This window comes from Oryzias latipes, chromosome 24, assembly GCF_002234675.1.
Source record: "Oryzias latipes chromosome 24, ASM223467v1".
Lineage (NCBI taxonomy): Eukaryota > Metazoa > Chordata > Actinopteri > Beloniformes > Adrianichthyidae > Oryzias > Oryzias latipes.
In genome coordinates, this window is record NC_019882.2 from 18,527,883 (window position 1) to 18,546,397 (window position 18,515).

The 18,515-nt window shown below is 43.5% G+C and overlaps 1 protein-coding gene across 4 annotated transcripts in view; it reads left to right on the forward strand.

The window, feature by feature from the left end:
• ythdc2 (YTH domain containing 2) overlaps positions 1 to 14,700 on the forward strand; it is a 142,082-nt gene extending 127,382 nt beyond the window's left edge. For 3 of the 4 annotated variants that reach the window (XM_023952792.1, XM_023952793.1, XM_020701809.2), the window contains exons 30-33: positions 1,382 to 1,591; positions 8,526 to 8,708; positions 12,381 to 12,463; positions 13,784 to 14,700. In XM_023952792.1, coding sequence (XP_023808560.1) covers positions 1,382 to 1,591; positions 8,526 to 8,708; positions 12,381 to 12,463; positions 13,784 to 13,796 — 489 coding nt within the window. In that variant the 3' untranslated portion in view covers positions 13,797 to 14,700. The remainder of the gene's footprint in view (positions 1 to 1,381; positions 1,592 to 8,525; positions 8,709 to 12,380; positions 12,464 to 13,783) is intronic. The other variant, XM_023952791.1, reaches the window with a different exon arrangement.
• The last annotated feature ends 3,815 nt before the right edge of the window (positions 14,701 to 18,515 follow it).

Here is an 18,515-nt window from a genome sequence, read left to right on the forward strand (position 1 = left end):
ACAATCCAAGGTGAGCCCGGGGGTCTCGCTATGTAGCACGGAATGTTGTGCTCGTGGTGGAAGTTGCTGGAAACAGCGACTTGATGTCGGTTTCCAATGTCCAAGAGCGTCTCGCGAGTGTAGTCGGTGTTAGCAACGCCCGAGAATAAAAATAAAAGCGAGAATGTATGAAAAAGGAATAAAGAAAATATAGAAAACTGAGTGGGGAGCTGAGAGCCGCAGCACGTACGCGCGCCGCCATTACCCGACGGAGGAGACGAGGCAGTATGACGAAGCTTATCTAGCGCTTGGATTCACTGTGACGATGGCGGGAGACGAGGAAAGACCGGTGTGTGTGTGTCTGCAAATGTTGGCAGCAGACAGCATGAAGCCAAATGAATGAAGACGTCATATACAGACATGACAAGACGCTTGATTTTTTTTATTCAGCAAAAACGTGGAGTAAGGCCTACAATCTTCCCGCTTTCCCAGCTGAACATTGAGGAGGAGCTGAGCTGTCATGGTTTAAACCTCGCTTTGTGCTCCTCAAAATGTGCCCATTGGAGCCGTTAATCATTACTTCATTCATGTGATTTAGAAAGAAATCCAAAGATGTTTTTTATCTATTTCCTCAGATTAAAAACGTTAAATATTTTGGTGCTGCTGTGTTCATGTTTTAGATCAATTTACATTAATTTTGTTTATTGATTAAATTATTTTTCTCAGCATCAAATGGTTCAGTTGGTCAAAATGTTTCTAGTTTAAATAAAGACTGACAGATTTTTTATTTATTTCAGGCACTTTAAGCTTCTTTTCTGTTTTAGACTAGAACAGGGTTTCTGTGGCTAAATAAAGTTAACATTTGTTATTTCTTTGTTAATGTTAAAAGATAAAAACAAATAATTGTAAAGCATAGGTACTGCATCAGCATAATCAGTCACCCATTCACAGGAACCCTAAGTGTACAAATTTGTAGAGTGAGAAGTTCATGTCAGCAGCCTTCCCATTCATATTCTGTGTCGTGGAGAGCTGCTGTGTTCACTCACAATGTCCAGCTCCTCCTAACCCCTACCATGCAGCCTCCTCATTTAGTGCTCAGGTTCAACAGGCTTTTTAAAAGTGTAATATACCCTCATTATAAACATTTAACTGCAGTGTTGTGGTTCTCTTGCCTCCAGGCTTTGCAACAAATAATTGAGAAGCACAGGGCTAATACATGCCAACAACAACATTTAGGCGTGGATGTGGTTGAAAAATTGCTGCAGGCAATGCTGCAATGTGCAAATATGTGGGAATAATATCCGCTCCTTGTGCAGTCAAATTGTTGTCCTGGTCTTAAAAGTGTAAACTCCATTTCCAAAGGTTCGGTCGTCATTTATGGTTTTTCTCACGTTGTCCCCAGCAGACCCTAAAGCCAGGTCTCATGCTGCCAGTGTTTTCCTCCGTCCGATACTTCATCATGAAGAGCAGCAACATGAGGAACCTGGAAATTTCTCGACAGAAGGAGATCTGGTCCACCTCACCGAGCAATGAGAATAAACTCACTAAAGCCTTCCACTGCAACAGCTTTGTCATCCTCATCTTCTCTGTTCAAGGCTCTGGACACTTTCAGGTAACAAGCTATGCTCTGCCATCCCATTGTTGTGTATGAGAGGTGTAACGATCCAGTTCAACAACAATTGTTGCTCATTTTGACAATCTGATTCTCTGACCTAAATGGATCCAGGACGTCTTTATCCAAACGTCCACCAGTGTAACTCAGACAGAAATACCTGGAACTGAACAGGTGAAGTTTACCTGCAGAGGCTGACGTGTGGATCCTAACTCCTAAGGAGCCTATCTGCTTCTTTGTTCGCTTTTTAATTCATTTAGCACAAAAAAAAGAAAACATACATACTAATCTTGGCATACTACACAAAGACAACAAAACATGAAATTATATGGGTTAATGCAAAAAAACAAGCTGATTTTCAGAGAAGTGGAAGCTTAAAGACTTTTAAGAAGACCCCCCCCCCCCCCCCCCCCCCCCATAAACAAAAGGAAGAAAAAACAAGATGTGTAATAATGTCACCTCTCTGAGAGGTTGAAAGATACCGTCTAGATATAGTCGGGCTCACCTCCACACATAGCCTGGGCTCTGAAACTCAGTCCTTAGAGAGGGGTTGGACTCTCTACCACTCTGAAGTTGCCCAAGGTGAGAGGCGGCGGGCTGGCGTGGGCTTACTCGTGAGCCCCCAGCTCAGCAGCCAAGTGTTGGAGTTCACACCGGTGGACGAGAGGGTCATGTCCCTCCGCCTCCGGGTGGGGGACAGGTCTCTAACTGTGGTTTCGGCTTACGAGCCGAACAGCAGTTCGGAGTACCAGGCCTTCTTGGTGTCTCTCGAAGGGGTACTGGAAAGTGCCCCAACGGGGGACTCCATTGTCTTCCTGGGGGACTTCAATGCCCACGTGGGCAATGACAGTGGCACCTGGAGCGGTGTGATTGGTAGGAACGCCCCCCCTGATCTGAACCCGAGTGGTGTTTTGTTATTGGACTTCTGTGCTCGTCATAGTTTGTCCATAACGAACACCATGTTCGAGCACAAGGGTGTCCATCAATACACCTGGCATCAGGACACCCTAGGCAGGAGGTCAATGATTGACTTTGTAGTTGTTTCAGGCGACCTTCGGCCCTGTGTCTTGGACACTCGGGTGAAGAGAGGGGCGGAGCTGTCCACCAATCACTACCTGGTGGTGAGTTGGATTCGCTGGCGGGGAAGGAGGCCAGAAAGACTTGGAAGACCCAAACGTACTGTGAGGGTCTTCTGGGAACGTCTGGCTGAGCCCTCCGTCAGGGAAGTCTTTAACTCCCACATCCGGGAGAACTTCAAACAGGTACCGAGGGAGGTTGGGGACATTGAGTCCGAGTGGACCATGTTTTCCACCTCCATTATCTCTGCTGCTGCTCGGAGCTGTGGTCGCAAGGTCTCTGGTGCCTGTCGCGGCGGTAACTCCCGAACCCGGTGGTGGACACCGGAAGTAAGGGATGCCGTCAAGCTGAAGAAGGAGTCCTACCAGGCCTGGCTGGCCTGCGGGACTCCAGAGGCAGCTGACAGGTACCGGCAGTCTAAGCGAGCTGCGGCCCGGACTGTTGCAGAGGCGAAAACTCGGTCCTGGGAGGAGTTCAGTGAGGCCATGGAGAAGGACTATCGGTTGGCCTCGAAGAAATTCTGGCAAACCATCCGACGACCCAGGAGGGGAAAGCAGTTCTCCACAGGCACCGTTTTCAGTGTAGGTGGGGAGCTGTTGACTTCGACTGGGGACATTTTCGGGCGGTGGAAGGAGTACTTCGAGGATCTTCTCAATCCCACTGACACGCCTTCTTTTGAAGAAGCGGAGAGTGAGGACTTTGGGGTGGGGCTGTCTATTACCCGGGCTGAAGTCACTGAGGTAGTCAACGAGCTCCTCGGTGGCAAGGCCCCGGGGGTGGATGAAGTCCGCCCTGAGCACCTCAAGTCTCTGGATGCTGTGGGAGTGTCTTGGCTGACACGTCTCTGCAGCATCGCGTGGCGGTCGGGAACCGTACCACTGGACTGGCAGACATGGGTGGTGGTTCCCCTCTTTAAGAAGGGGGACCGGAGGGTGTGTTCCAACCATAGGGGAATTACACTCCTCAGCCTCCCTGGGAAAGTCTATGCCAGGGTACTGGAGAGGAGAGTCCGTCCGATAGTCGAACCTCGGATTCAGGAACAACAGTGCGGTTTCCGTCCTGGTCGTGGAACAGTGGACCAGCTCTACACCCTATCTAGGATGCTGGAGGGATTGTGGGAGTTCGCTCATCCAGTCCATATGTGTTTTGTGGATTTGGAGAAGGCGTTCGACCGCATCCCCCGTGGCATCCTGTGGGGGGTGCTCTGGGAGTATGGGGTCCGGAGAGCTTTACTGAGGGCTGTCCGGTCTCTGTATGACCGGGATAGGAGCTTGGTTCGCATAGCCGACAGTAAGTCAGACCTGTTCCCGGTCCACGTTGGACTCCGGCAGGGTTGCCCTTTATCACCGGTTCTGTTCATAGTTTTTATTGACAGAATTTCTAGGCGCAGCCAGGGGCCGGAAGGGATCTGGTTTGGGGACCACAGGATTTCCTCTCTGCTTTTTGCAGATGATGTTGTCCTGTTGGCTTCATTGAACCGGGACCTCCAGCGTGCATTGGGGCGGTTTGCGGCCGAGTGTGAAGCGGCTGGGATGAGGGTCAGCACCGCTAAATCTGAGGCCATGGTCCTTGACCGGAGAAAGGTAGTTTGCCATCTCTCGGTCGGTGGAGTGTCCTTGCCCCAGGTGGAGGAGTTTAAATACCTTGGGGTCTTGTTCACGAGTGAGGGAAGATCGGAGCGTGAGATTGACAGGCGGATCGGAGCGACGTCCGTAGTTATGCGGTCGCTCTATCGGTCCATTGTGGTGAAGAGAGAGCTGAGCCGAAAAGCAAAGCTCTCAATTTACCGGTCGATCTACGTTCCAATACTCACCTATGGTCATGAGCTATGGGTCATGACCGAAAGAACGAGGTCCCGAATACAAGCGGCTGAAATGAGCTTCCTCCGTAGGGTGGCTGGGCGCTCCCTTAGAAATAGGGTGAGAAGCTCGGTCACCCGCGGAGAGCTCGGAGTAGAACCGCTTCTCCTCCACATCGAAAGGAGCCAGCTGAGGTGGCTCGGGCATCTAGTCCGGATGCCCCCTGGACGCCTCCCTGGAGAGGTGTTTCGGGCATGTCCCACTGGGCGGAGGCCCCAGGGAAGACCCAGGACACGCTGGAGAGACTACGTCTCTCGGCTGGCCTGGGAACACGATGCCACACCGTCACACATTTTGAAAGGCTTTTTATGATTTCTTTTATTTCTTAGTTGGATCAAAGTTATTGAGAGCTGGGTATTAATTAATTAACTAATAAAATCTACTGCGCTGACATTTGATGATTTTCTGCGATGGAAAATCAATGGTAGAAAAAAATTGTTGAAAAGGATCAATAAACCTTTTGCTCAATGTTTGACACTACTGTCACTACTCCAAGACGATGTATATGTTTATTTCTATATGACCTATAAGTTGATGGATTTAACGAAGGTGAGCTTAAATACTTAACTTGTATTTTATTACCGATGACTTTTTCAAAATTCAAGATTAGTTTTTTTCAGTCATTCCACACATAGTATTTGCAGAGAAATACACTGGTGAGACGAGATGTTGTTTCTCACTAGCATGACAGTGCAAAGAACCAAGCAATAAAATAACAATCAAAGAATAAAAATAGTAATAAAATAAGATAAATAAAAATACAAGAAAATAATTTTCAGTAAAGCATGGATTGTTTAATTTTGTCGTTGCTTCCCTGCTGTTTCTATCAATTGTAAAGGATTTCTCAAAGGCTCCATTGATTAAGTGAAAATTCCTGATATGTGTTCTCTAATAATTACTTAAATTTGAGCTTATTATTAGAATAAACTCAAATTTAAATAAATGCGGTATCGTATCTTTTATTCAAACTGAGTGATTATCTAAGTTGAACAATTTGAACTAAAGGAAAGTGATATAGCTGTGTACAATATGCCTTATTGTGTTTCATAATTTAAGGAGTTATATAAAATATTATCTATTAATTTTTCTGTTCTTTCAATTACTATAGTAGGTTTAGTTATTGCAGGGAAAAAAAGTTTATTTGTACAGTTTAATAAATCAACTGTTGAATTATAGTAGATTTATATTGAAGTCACCAAGGATATGGCACAATTTGTGAAAGCCAAGATTTTTTATAAAACACTGATTGAAGCATGCATTGTCACTGTTGGGTAGTCTATCAATGTTTTTTAAATGATATGTTTTTTATTATTATTCATTATTATTTAAATTAAAATAGATTTCATACTCGTTGAATGGTACAAAAGGTTCATGTCGAATCCTGAAATCTAAGCTGTTGTGGATAAGTATTGAAACTCCGCCTCCTGGTTGACTTTTCTTAACTGAGTAGAGTTACAAGATGTCAAACCTTCTGTCTGTTCAGCTAGCCAGGTTTCTGTAAGTATAGAGAAGTGGTGATTTAACAGAGAAAAGAGACTTTTTTCATGATTCTTGGGCAGACTATGTATGTTTAGGTGTAATACTGAAAAAGTGTGATCCAGATTTTGACAGTTTTTTATAATTGTATCAAATATTTCTTCAATATAACATGCATAGGAATTTAGTCTGCCTGCAAACGAGGAAAAGTTTGTATCTGGGTCAACGCCTCATCTTTGGGAAGTGTCGTTTTCTGTTTCAAATTTATTAAATGACAGCGTTTTATTCATTTTATCACAGGGAGAAGATTCTTTAAGAAGGTCTTCTTAGGGGACATCCCTGTGAGTAATCAGGAGATGTCCCCTCAGTGCCTTACCCGCCAATTTTACTTGCACCCACTTAGTACACACACCCTTTACTCCTCAAAATATACATTCCAACATAAACACACAAACATGCACACACACATTCTCACAAACACATGCATTTCACAAGGAAGGTGGGACCTTGGACAATCTGTCCCCTACCCCATCCCTGGTGGGGGGTACTGGACCCTTGGCAATGGCTGCCGTGTTCCCTGGGTGCTGGCTTCCTGGGCCCGGTGGCCCTCTCTCCACACAGGGAGAGGGATCCCTGAGCTTTCTGGCAAGGCCAGAAGCCGGGGATCACATCCCACCTGAGCCGGGGGTGTCCGTGTCCCTGTGGTGTGCGTTCTGGTCCTTGCCCCTGAGCGCTGGGCCTCGCCAAATTTCCAACTGTGGGCGAGCCTGGTCGGGCCATGTTTACAACACCCCTCGTGGGCCCCCTTTTCTCCTGGGTGCTCCCCTCCTGGGCGGGGACAGCTGGCCCCTGCCTTGCTCCTTCCTGGACTAATCATGGGCCGGGTGGGTGGCTGCCTGGAGCGCGGAGTGTGTCTCCTTTGGGGGGTCCTAGCTTGTACCTGGGGTTGGGGCGGGATACCCAGAACTCCTGGGTGGTGATGAGGTGCTCGTCTGGGGCTGTGGGCACCCTTCTCGGGTGGGGCCCGGCGTTGGGCCCTCCCGGCACGGCACTCTCTCCTGGTTGGGCCGGGGCTGCGCTCTTTGTCCCCCCATGCCTCCCTGCTCCCTGGCTCTGGGGGCCTCGTGGCGGTCCTGCTGGCCCTGGCCTGGTTGGCGGATGTGATCGCCTGGGGGGCGGTTGTTCTCTGCCTGCTGGGGGGTTCTGGCTGCCACAGCTGGTGCGGCAGGGGTCTTGGTGTGGGGGTGGCTGGGAACTCTCCCTCCTTTTTTTCACATTCCACCATCCATTTTAGAAGAACATGAACACCTGAACCTGACGGTAATGATAAACATCCTGTAGCTTGTTGCTTTATGCTGCTTCATGGTTTTATCCAACATCCCTCTCTCTCCTTCCCTTCTTTCCTTTCCGTCCGGTCCAACACAAAAGATTTTCAAATACGATTAAAATGAATAAAGTTTGGCCTTGATTACAAAGGGGGTTTATTCAGACATACTTCTGGTTTGTCAGAAGATTCAGAACCCCTGTTGTTAAAGTAAAATGTGTCCAACACAAGAGGCCTTCAGCTCTCATCTGTCTGCCCAGCTGTTGGACAGGACAAATTTTTCTTACTCGTCACATGAGCATTTATGCCTACTCATGAACTCTGTAAACGAATAACTTGGTAGGACAAGGAATTTCTGTTTACAAATCAGTGATCACGCTTACGGTTGTCTTGACATTGGATGGGTGATGAGTTTGTCGTATTTAAGATAAGCAATGTCACCTCTCGGTCTTGCCTCTTTCATTGCTGAGACCAGTCCTTTACTTTTTTGTCAAACCAATTCTGGATAGCCCTCATTTACATAAATATTTGTATCTTTGATGAGCCTTGCCTTTTCCATCACAGCCAAATGGTCTTTGTATCTCTAGAAACTTCACCACTATTCGTCTAGATTTTCCTGCTTCAACCTGTGAATTACAAGAGCGATGCACATGCTCCAATTCAATCAGCTGGGTGTCCAGTTCAGCACTTTCTAAAAATATTTTTGTAACCTTAGCCTCAGATTCAGACCACATTTAATGATCAGGCCCCGGTACCCCAGCAAAAATTAGATTGCTTCAACAGGATTGGTTTTCAATGTAATTCATTTTGTCAACCACATTGTATAAGTGAGGAGCCAAAATCATTAATATCTTTGTTAATCTCCTTAGACTTGCGTGATAAATCATCAGTTTGTGATTTTATTTTCTTCAATGTCTTTTTTGAATACTGCAGACTTGATTTAAGTTCACAAACATCTTTCACAAGTCCATCCAACCACTTATTAAAAGAGTCCTTAATGATTTGAATAAAACCTAATTATGGAAAACTAAGTAGAAAAGATCAAAAAGCACATCTTTTGCTAGACTAATGACTTTTTTGTGTGAGAACCTTAAAAGCTATGTTTACACTAAAGGCCTTAAAATTGGTAAAATATTTTGATTACTAAAAAGTATTAGATCTGATCAAAGTGTCATTCATATCTTTCCTCTTTTTCCAGGGCTATGCCAGAATGACATCTGCAGTGCATATGGAAAACTGTCAGGACTGGGGCTTTGTGGGGCTTGGAGGGGTTTTCTCCGTTGAGTGGATCCACAAAGAAAGTATTTCTTTCCAGTGCACACAACACATTCTCAACCCCTGGAATGACAATAAAAAAGTCCAAATCAGCAGGGATGGACAGGTATGGAAATGCCCCTCTTCAACCAAGGCCTTATAAAATATTGTACTTTTAGGAAAGAATGAGAATCTTTGCTAGATCTTACGTTTTTAAACCAAAAGCCTGGTGCTAAGGTGATAAAGGACAGCTAGCATTATGTTATCTTGAAATGCAAAGTAGCTTCTACTCACATCATTTACCATTTGAGCTTTTTCATTATTTCCAACTCACCATCTGTGCAGTTGACATGAAAATAACATTTGACCAAAGAGAACAATAAGTTGTGTTCACAAGTTTATATTCCCTGGAAGAAATTAGGATTTTTTTGGGTCATTTTTCATAGAATATGAATGAAAACACAAAAAACTTGTGTCCACTCATAGCTAGTGGTTGGATGAAGCCAGTTAATAACAGAAAATTCAGTTTCCCCTTTTGAAACCCTAATGACAACAGAAACTTCCCAAGTGACCCTGTTTAACAGCATACATCCCTCTGGTCTTAATACCTTTTAGTACCTCTTTTCTCTGCAATAACATCTTAAAGTCTCTAGTAGTCTCTGTGGATGAGATTATTTTTCTCTAATGGTAAAGAAGTCCATCCGTCTCTGCAGAAAACCTCAAGTTTCTGTAAATTCTTGGGCGGTCTTGCTTGGACTGCCCGTTTGAGATCTCCCTGGCTCAATAATTCCTGAGGTCAGGAGACTGAGATGCCCCCTCCAGAACATCTACATCCTATAAAATTTTGTGTTAGAATAAATCAGAATAATAATCTGCATGTTGTTATCTTTTAGAATTAATGATATCACGTTTAGACACAGGGAAGGCACTGGAAGCTGTATTTATAGACCTTGATGAAAACTCAGTGAATTATGGTGCTGGTAACCAAGTTAACACATTATAAACTGTCCTAGGACACCCTTAGCTGGATAAAATCTTACCTTGGTGGGCGCTCACAGTGCATTTATGTAAATGGTACAGTGTCACAGCTGAGAGCTTGCACCAAGGGATTACCTGAAGACTGTATTTTGTTCAGTTTACTGTATATATCAATGACCCCCCCATCCGTGTGTGATGTTGTGTGTATCCAAATGTTTGCGGATGACATGGTTATCTACATGGATGGGAAGGTCCCTGAACAAGTGGCAGCCAAATTATTGGTCTCAGTGGACACTCAGTGGGATGGCTCGCTACTGAGTGCCCACTTGAGCCAATCTGGGCAAACATAGTTGAGGCCACCATGGAAACTGCAGACAAACCCATATGGGGCACACATTTACTGCCTACTTTAGACCAAATGAGGCCCTCTTGGCTTTGCTGACAGGGTGGGCAACTGATGTTTCCTTTGACCTATTGTCCATTTTCCACAACCTTGAATAGACTTTTCTTTCAGTCAAACACCCAGTGTTAACATGAGTGAGATGATGGAAAGAAATTGATGATGATGATGGTGGAAAATAAGTATTTGGTTACCTACAAACAAGCAGGATTTCTGTCTCACAGACCTCTAACTCCTTTTGTAGAGGATCCTCTGTCCTCCACTGGTTACCTGTATTAATGTCACAAAGATCTACAATGTCACAATGATCACAAGAACGGTGTGCAAACATCCCAGAACCCCACGGGGGACCTAGTGAATGACCTGCAGAGAGCTGGGACCAAAGTAACAAAGGCTACCATCAGTAACACGCTACACCACCAGGGACTCAAACCCTGCAGGGCCAGACGTGTCCCCCTGCTAAAGCCGGTACATGTGCAGGCCCGTCTACAGTCTGTTAGAGAGCATTTGGAGGATCCAGAAGAGGATTGGGAGAATGTCCTATGGTCAGATGAAACCAAAATAGAACTTTTGGTAAGAACTCTACTGTTTGGAGGAGAAAGAATGCTGAGCTGCATCCAAAGAACACCAGACCTACTGTAAAGCATGGGGGTGGAAGCATCATGACGACGACGGATCCGTGTAAAGGAAAGAATGAATGGGGCCGTGTATGGTCAGATTTGCTATACACCACCACAATGGATTTGAAATGAAACGAACAAGATGTGCTTTAACTGCACTGTCAGCTTTAATGTGAGGGTATTTCCATCCAGATCACGTGAGCGGTGTAGGAATTACAAGTTTGCAAATGTCCCTCCCACTTGTTAAGGAACCAAAAGTTAACGGGCCAATTGGCTTCTCAACTGTCCCATGGCCAGGAATGTGTTATTCCCTCAGTATCCCAATTACAATGAGCAGATAAAAGGTCCAGAGTTTTTGAAATGTACTGTATTCATTTGGAATCGGATGCTGTCAACTCTCAAGATGAGATCCACAGAGCTGTCGCTATCAGTGAACTCCACTCCCTTTCAAGCAATATTTAATTTTGTTTAATTAACCTAAGTTTAATATTTCATTGTATATATGTATAACTGATGATTGTCTATGAAGACTCTCATTCATCCAGGTTGGTTCCATTGTAGTAGGTTTAGGAGTCAGACCTGTACCATCCAGTTTCAGGTCTGACTCCTCCCCCATGAGCGCATATATACCAGCTCTTCGACCAGCTATTTCAGAATTGACAAAACCTGTTGGATAAGAGGTGAAATATCTTTTAACTTTAAAACTAAGTCCAGATGACAGCCCCTAAACCTACGATACTACGATAACTGATGATTGTAATGTTTTTTGTGTATTATTCTTATTTGATTGCTTGAAATAAACCATTTCAAATGAAAAAAACTAAATCAAAATAATTAGGCGTGGCCAAAACGACTGTTTGGAACATTCTGAAAAAGAAGGATCGCAGTGGCAAACGACCCGGAAGACCACGGAAAACAACTGTGGTGGATGAGCGAAGAATTCTGTCCCTGGTGAACAAAACCCTTCGCAACAGCTGGTCAGATCAAGAACACTGACAGGAAGTAGGTGTGTGTTTGTCAAAGTCGACCATCAGGAGAAGACTTCACCAGAGTAAATAAAGAAGGTTTACCACAAGATGGAAACCATTAGTGAGCCTCAAAAACAGGAAAGCCAGATTAAAGTTTGCCAAACGTCTAAAACAGTCTTCACAGTTTTGGAACAACATCCTATGGACAGATGAGATCAACTTGTACAAGTGATGGAAAGAGAAGAGTATGGAGAAAGAAAGGAACTGCTCACGATCCTACGCAGACCACCTGATCAGTGAAGCATGGTGGTGGTAGTGTCATGGCGTGGGCATGTATGGCTGCTAATGGAACTGGTTCTCTGGTATTTACTGATGATGTGATGCTGACAAAAGGATGAACTCTGAAGTGTTTCAGGCAATATTATCTGCTCACATTCAGCCAAAGGCTTCAGCACTCATTGGACGGCGCTTCACAGTGCAGATGGACCCAAAGCTGACCGCAACCAAAGACTTTAAGGGAACAAAGTAGAATGTAATGCAATGGCCAAGTCAATCACATGACCTGAATGCCATTGAGCATGCGTTTCACTTGCTGAAGAAAAAACTAAAGGGAAAACGCCCCAAGAACAAGCAGGAACTGAAGACAGTTGCATTGGAGGCCTAGCAGAGCATCAGCAGGGATGAAACCAGCGTCTGCTGATGTCTTTGCGATCCAGACTTCAGGCTGGAATTGACTGCAAACGATTTGCTACCAAGTATTAAAAAGTGAATGTTTGATTTAGGATTATTGTTGTGTTGTTGTGAACTTGTGTACATGTTTCTGTGTTGTGTAGGAGTTGGAGCCACAGACCGGCCATCAGCTGCTGATGTTGTGGGACCGAAACTTTGAGGAAGGATTTCTGCCTTCCACTGTTCAGTAGGTTCTATTAGTGTTTATGGCCACATATGCATATTGAAACAGAAGATGGTTTTATGAAATATATTAGGGTGATAAATCTTTTTTACTGATATTACTTAGGATATGAATTTACTGGATGATTTCACTGATAAGATTCCACACAGAATAAGTAATGCAGTGAGTTGGGCATAAAGACAGAGATAGGGTTTGGTGGGACTAAGTAATAAATCGTTAAGTCCATACATGGCTCCACCCTCCTGGCAATTAAAAAAAAACGCTAATTATACAAGAATTTGAGGTGTAAAATCATCAAGATAGCTAATCAAATTAGTTATGAATAGATAAAACGATTCTTCATCAACCTTCCATCTGATCTGAGACTAAAAAAAAATAAAAGATAAAATCAAGTTTAGCCTCAAATCCAAACCTGGTTTATGAGTCTTCAGAGAATAATTGTTTGAAGAACAATGATGATGCTATCATCAGTCTACAATCTTCATTTAGAAGAAGTAATGTAGAAGTAAATAGTTGTGGAAACAAATCCTTTAGAGAAAAGTTCCAACATGTAGATCTGTCCATCATTTTCTGGAGCTGGGTTCACGGGGCAACAGGCCCAACAGAAATTCATCCACACAAACAAGCAGAACAAGTGGAAGTTTGTAAAATCAATTTAGGAGCTTTTTGGTGTTTAATAATGTTCATTCCTCACTATAAACAACCCCGAACCCTGTTGTCATGTTACCGTGACAACACGCTGCACCATGAGACAAATAGTCTGCTTTTTGTGGAAAAAGCGATCTAAACGAACAAATACCTAGAATAAAGTACTAAAAACTGGTTGAATATTTATTTCTTTTGGTACAAGCGGGATGCAAAGTGTGCATCGTCAGAATGATGCACGCCGTATTTCTACAGTAACATATTTGGTAGCAGGGGAATGATGAGAAAATGAACATTACATGAATATATCTACACATGTATTTCTGTAAAAAAAAACAGTTGAATCAGGTTTCCATGTTTATTTTGGTGTCAGGTCTTTGTTTAGTTTTTGTTGTCGTTCTGGACTCTGGAGCTCAGAGCGCCATCTGTCTGCAGAACCGCATTCCTGTTTATGCTGCATTTAAAACAGGAGAACTATGTTTTCTGAGCTCAGCCTCTCCAATGTTTCTGTCAGTTGATGGGGTTAGGGATTCTGTTCGAGTCGGGGTGGGGGCTCTATTTTCATATTGTTGTGCTTTGAGTTATATTATATATATATGTGTTGCATAACTGCAGGTTGATTTGCTTTATTTGGGAAAAGTGTTGGTCCTCTGACTCCTGCGTGTGTTTCGTCTGCAGAGCTCTGGTCTAAAGACGTCGCTGGAGTTCAGTCTGTTCGCAGTGAGACGTCCTTTCAGTTCAGACAGTTGTGTTCCTTGTTGTCATCATTAGGTTGTGTCGCTGGATAACAATCTTTGTGTGTTGTGTTATCTCAGTTCTCAGTCATGTTTTACTAATAAAATGTTATCATTTGGAATGCTTTTACAGATTTATGACAAGTTTATGAATTTCCAAAGTCAGACAACCAAAGTAAACTCTGAATGGGAAACATCTGATGCTGAACAAAATAATGAAAAAAGTCAGAGACTGTGACACAAAGAAGGACCTGAGATCTCGGTTCACCTGCCCTTCAGAAACCTATTGACTTTGTGGAGTAGAGATCCCCTGCTGGGGCTTTCCGCTGCTATTGTTCACGATTGGCGTCTCTTGGCTGTCCTCGACACTCTGACTGAGGTCATTCCAAGACTCTCCTGCTACGGTTAGCTTCAGCGTCTTTCCGTGTCTTTGTGATTCATGTCCCGCATTAGTCCTAGAGCGGAGAAAATGGTCAAATTAGCGGATCATTAGCTGCTCAAATGGCATTGCTGCCACATAGCCACACCTCACCCAATGTTGAGAATGTGCTGCAGGACCTCAAATCACGTCTGTACATCGACTTACCAATGAAACTCAGCGATTGTGACGCGCGCATCGCGTTGATTGTGAACACAGCTTTATTGGTTAGTTTCCGCTCTTGTAAGAATTTTATCCCATCCCGGTCCTGTGATTAATGCCAAACGACTCCCGTCTCATGGGAATCCTGTGTGACGCCAAACCCAGGCCGTCATCCAACAGCGGCGGACCACGGTAAAAGTTAAAACAGCAATGACAGGAAAACTAGAGGACCTTAAAAAATAGTTGAACTTATGTCTGGAGAAATTGCAAACACCTCAAAAGAAAACAGCAGCTACTTGTGGACTTAGTCAAAGATTAAAAAAAGAAAAAGATACACAGATTACACAACTTGAATCTCGAACAATTCAATTCAATTCAATTCAATTTTATTTGTATAGCCCAAAATCACAACAACAGTCGTCTCGATGGGCTTCGAAGTAAAACATGAAATCAAAAGGATCACGAATACAAAGAGTTCAATAGAAAAATACTAAAATGAACTAACAAACTGACTAAGCTATACTGGCATCCCTGCCCTTAGACCCCCCTTTGCGGTAAGGAAAAACTCCCAAAAAAACCGGATTCCGGAAAAAACGAAGAAACCTCAGGGGTGCCCACATGAAGGAGGGATCCTCCCCCAGGACGGACAGGCGATTTACCAGAACTCTTAGAGAAGAATTAACTTATCTAAATCTACAACTACATATATAAAAGTCCAGCAGACGAGCTTCATCCAGCCGTGGTTGTGGGGACAGTCAAAGGCGCGAGTCGAGCCGGAGACAGGAACCACAGCCAGGTGTAGGAGCAGGAGCAAAGGCGAGGTACTCGGTCAGGCACAGAGCAGAGACGAGCCAGAGATGAGCCAGAGGCAGGATCCACAGCCAGGTGTAGGAGCGGGAGCAAAGGCGAGGTAAACGGTCGGGAACTGGAGCACGGATGAGCCAACTGGAGTCTGGAAGCACTCCCACTCCCCAGGAGGGGAGAGGAAAAGAGGGACAATACATGAATCGCACTGCACCAAACAGAGGCATGGAGAACTAAATGATAAATTATGATCAAGAATAGAGGAGAGGAAGGGTAGAAGTAAAAAAGGAAAGAGGACAGAACCCCAGTGCACCATAGTTACCCCAGCTTCAACTTCTAGCAGCCTTTTAAAAGAAATAGTTTTTATTAAGTTTAATTTAAACAAACTAACATTAAGTTAAATAATCTCTGAATACTAACTAGTCTGACAATAAGCCTGTCCAAAGAGGAACGTTTTCAGTCTAGCTTTGAATGTAGAAACTGTGTCGGCCACTCTTACATGAGCTGGGAGTTTATTCCATAAGACAGGGGCTTGGTGGCTAAACGCTCTACCTCCAACCGTACTTTTACTAATTCTAGGAACCACAAGCAGTCCTGCATTTTGCGAGCGAAGTGTTCTGATTGGTTGGTAAGGGACTATGAGGTCCTTAATATAGGACGGGGCCATTCCATGTAAGGCCTTATAGGTTAACAGGAGGATCTTGAACTTGATTCTGGAATCAACTGGGATCCAGTGAAGTGAAACTAACACAGGAGTGATGTGATCTCTTCTGCTAGTTCCTGCTAACAATCTAGCTGCTGCGTTCTGAACAAGCTGGAGACTTCTTAAGGAACTCTTAGGACACGCTGCTAACAAGGAGTTACAGTAATCCAGCCTCCACGTAACAAATGCATGGATGAGTTTTTCAGCATCACTCTTAGAAAGTATATTTCTGATCTTAGCAATATTCCGCAGGTGAAAAAAGGCAGTTCTGCACGCCTGAGATATGTGAGCCTTAAATTATAAATCCTGGTCAAATAAAACCCCAAGGTTTCTAACTGTGGAATTGGGGGCTATACTTATGCCATCTAGGGAGACTATCTGAGCAGACAGAGTATCTCTGGGGTTTTTAGGACCAAGTATACTGACCTCAGTTTTTTCTGGGTTCAAGAGGAGGTCATTAATTGTCATCCAGGTCTTGATGTCTCTGATGCAGGCGTTCAGTTTCTCTATCTGGTCATTCTGGTCAGGCTTCATGGATAAATACAACTGCGTATCGTCGGCATAACAATGAAAATTAATGCTGTGTTTCCTGATTATGTTTCCTAGGGGTAGCATATAAAGCGTAAACAGGATCGGTCCCAAGACTGAGCCCTTTATGGCCATTTACATTAACGAACTGATACCTATCGGACAGATAGGATTTAAACCACTGGAGAGCAGATCCTCTGATCCCTATGTCCTGCTCTAATCTATGGAGTAAAATACTGTGGTCGATAGTGTCAAAGGCTGCACTGAGGTCCAACAGGACCAGAATAGAAAGTAGTCCCTTTTCTGAGGCCAATAACAAGTCATTAGAGACTCTAACTAGTGCAGTTTCCGTACTGTGGTGGGGTCTAAACCCTGACTGAAAGTCTTCAAAGTGGCTGTTGTCCTGTAGGTGGCAGTAAAGCTGCTTAACTGCAACTCTTTCTAGGATTTTAGAAATAAAGGGGAGGTTTGATATCGGTCTATAGTTGGCCAAGATCCTAGGATCCAAACTGGTCTTTTTCAGAAGAGGTTGTGCAATATCTGTATCTGTGCTTTCATCAACAGTGACCAAAAATACAATAAATGACTTAATTCCTTCATTTGGCGTCCAAGTCTCCTCAGAGATGTTGTATCTGCAATCGTGATCCTTGACAGATTCATGTTGGCAAAGGTCGACTGCTTTTTGTGCCACAAGACTTCTGCAGCCTTGGCATTTTTGAATAAGTTCACCATCAGAAAATGGTTTGGATGTTTGTTCCAACTTGTTTGCAATCAGGTGTCTGTCACTGCTCCATCACTGACGTCACGGCTTTTGGTAAATGCAGACGGTTATTTTGTCAGTCCAGCTAATTGTTGTTAATCTTCTCTTTTCTTAAATGCAAATGGTGAAACTTTTCTTTATGGTGAGTCTCATAGTGGTGCTGAATGTTATTTTCTTTGAGCACTGAGACCTGTTGATGACATACCAAGCATGCATGAATTGCATTCAGCTCCATGAACACATAAGACTCTTTCCATTTTTCCTGGAAAGCTCAGCACTCCACTTCAACCTTTTTTTCTTTTTGACAACATTTTGGTCATTAGTGTCACTACGGATCATTCTTATTGCAATGCAACAGCAGTGAGGCTCACAGGGAACCAAACTACATCTTACCCAGACTCGGAGCTGTTAGGTGTCGTTTTTGGCACATGTAGAGATTTGCTGTTTCAACTGTTTTGCTTTTCCTTTGCTCCCCCTTGTGGTGGAATTGCGCATTTCGGTTATTTCTTTAAAAAATCATAACTCGCCACAGGAATGGACTAGAAACGTGCTTTCTTTTTTAAATATCCTTATAATTTTTAGTGTTCATGAGTGGGCCCTTCATATAATCCCATTTATTGATGATGGAATGATAAATATAAATAATATTCCAAATGTAGGTGGTTGTTTTCTATGTTTGTGCTGGCTGTAGTTGCATAATGCGATTTGTTTACTGTTTTGTTTATTCAGTTTATTTAGAGGCATAAAAATGGTTCATGAGGGGTTGAGGGATTCAGATGTAGCACCACTGAAGGCCCAGGTGTGTAACGGTTTGCCACTGATAATCCCGGATGCTGGAAATTGAACAGCTCATTACTGACTAACTAATAAATGAAAGTTAATAGGATCACTGAAAAATATAGAAACAAGCTTGTTTTTTGGTAACTACGGGCAAAATTGGGAACTTACAAAGTTTGAAATTCATAAAATGACAAATAAAAAAAGGGAGAAAATGAATTCCAAGTCATTATAGCATTTTAAAGTTTAGGATAAGTTCTGATAGTCATCAGTGAACAGGAGAAAGAAAATCAGATTCTGTTACAAAGTCAACTAGATGACAGACATAAACAACACCATTGAACTCAACTTTATACTAAAAACTATTTCCTTTTTTGCTTTAGGGAGATATTATATAATGCCGTTCAAACATCATTCAATGATTGTTCTAGCTCTCTGTATAACGTCAGCAAGATTTGATATTTCACCTGGAATTAGACCAGACCGCCCACTGCCACCATTTCTGTTTGTTAGCTGCTCATACA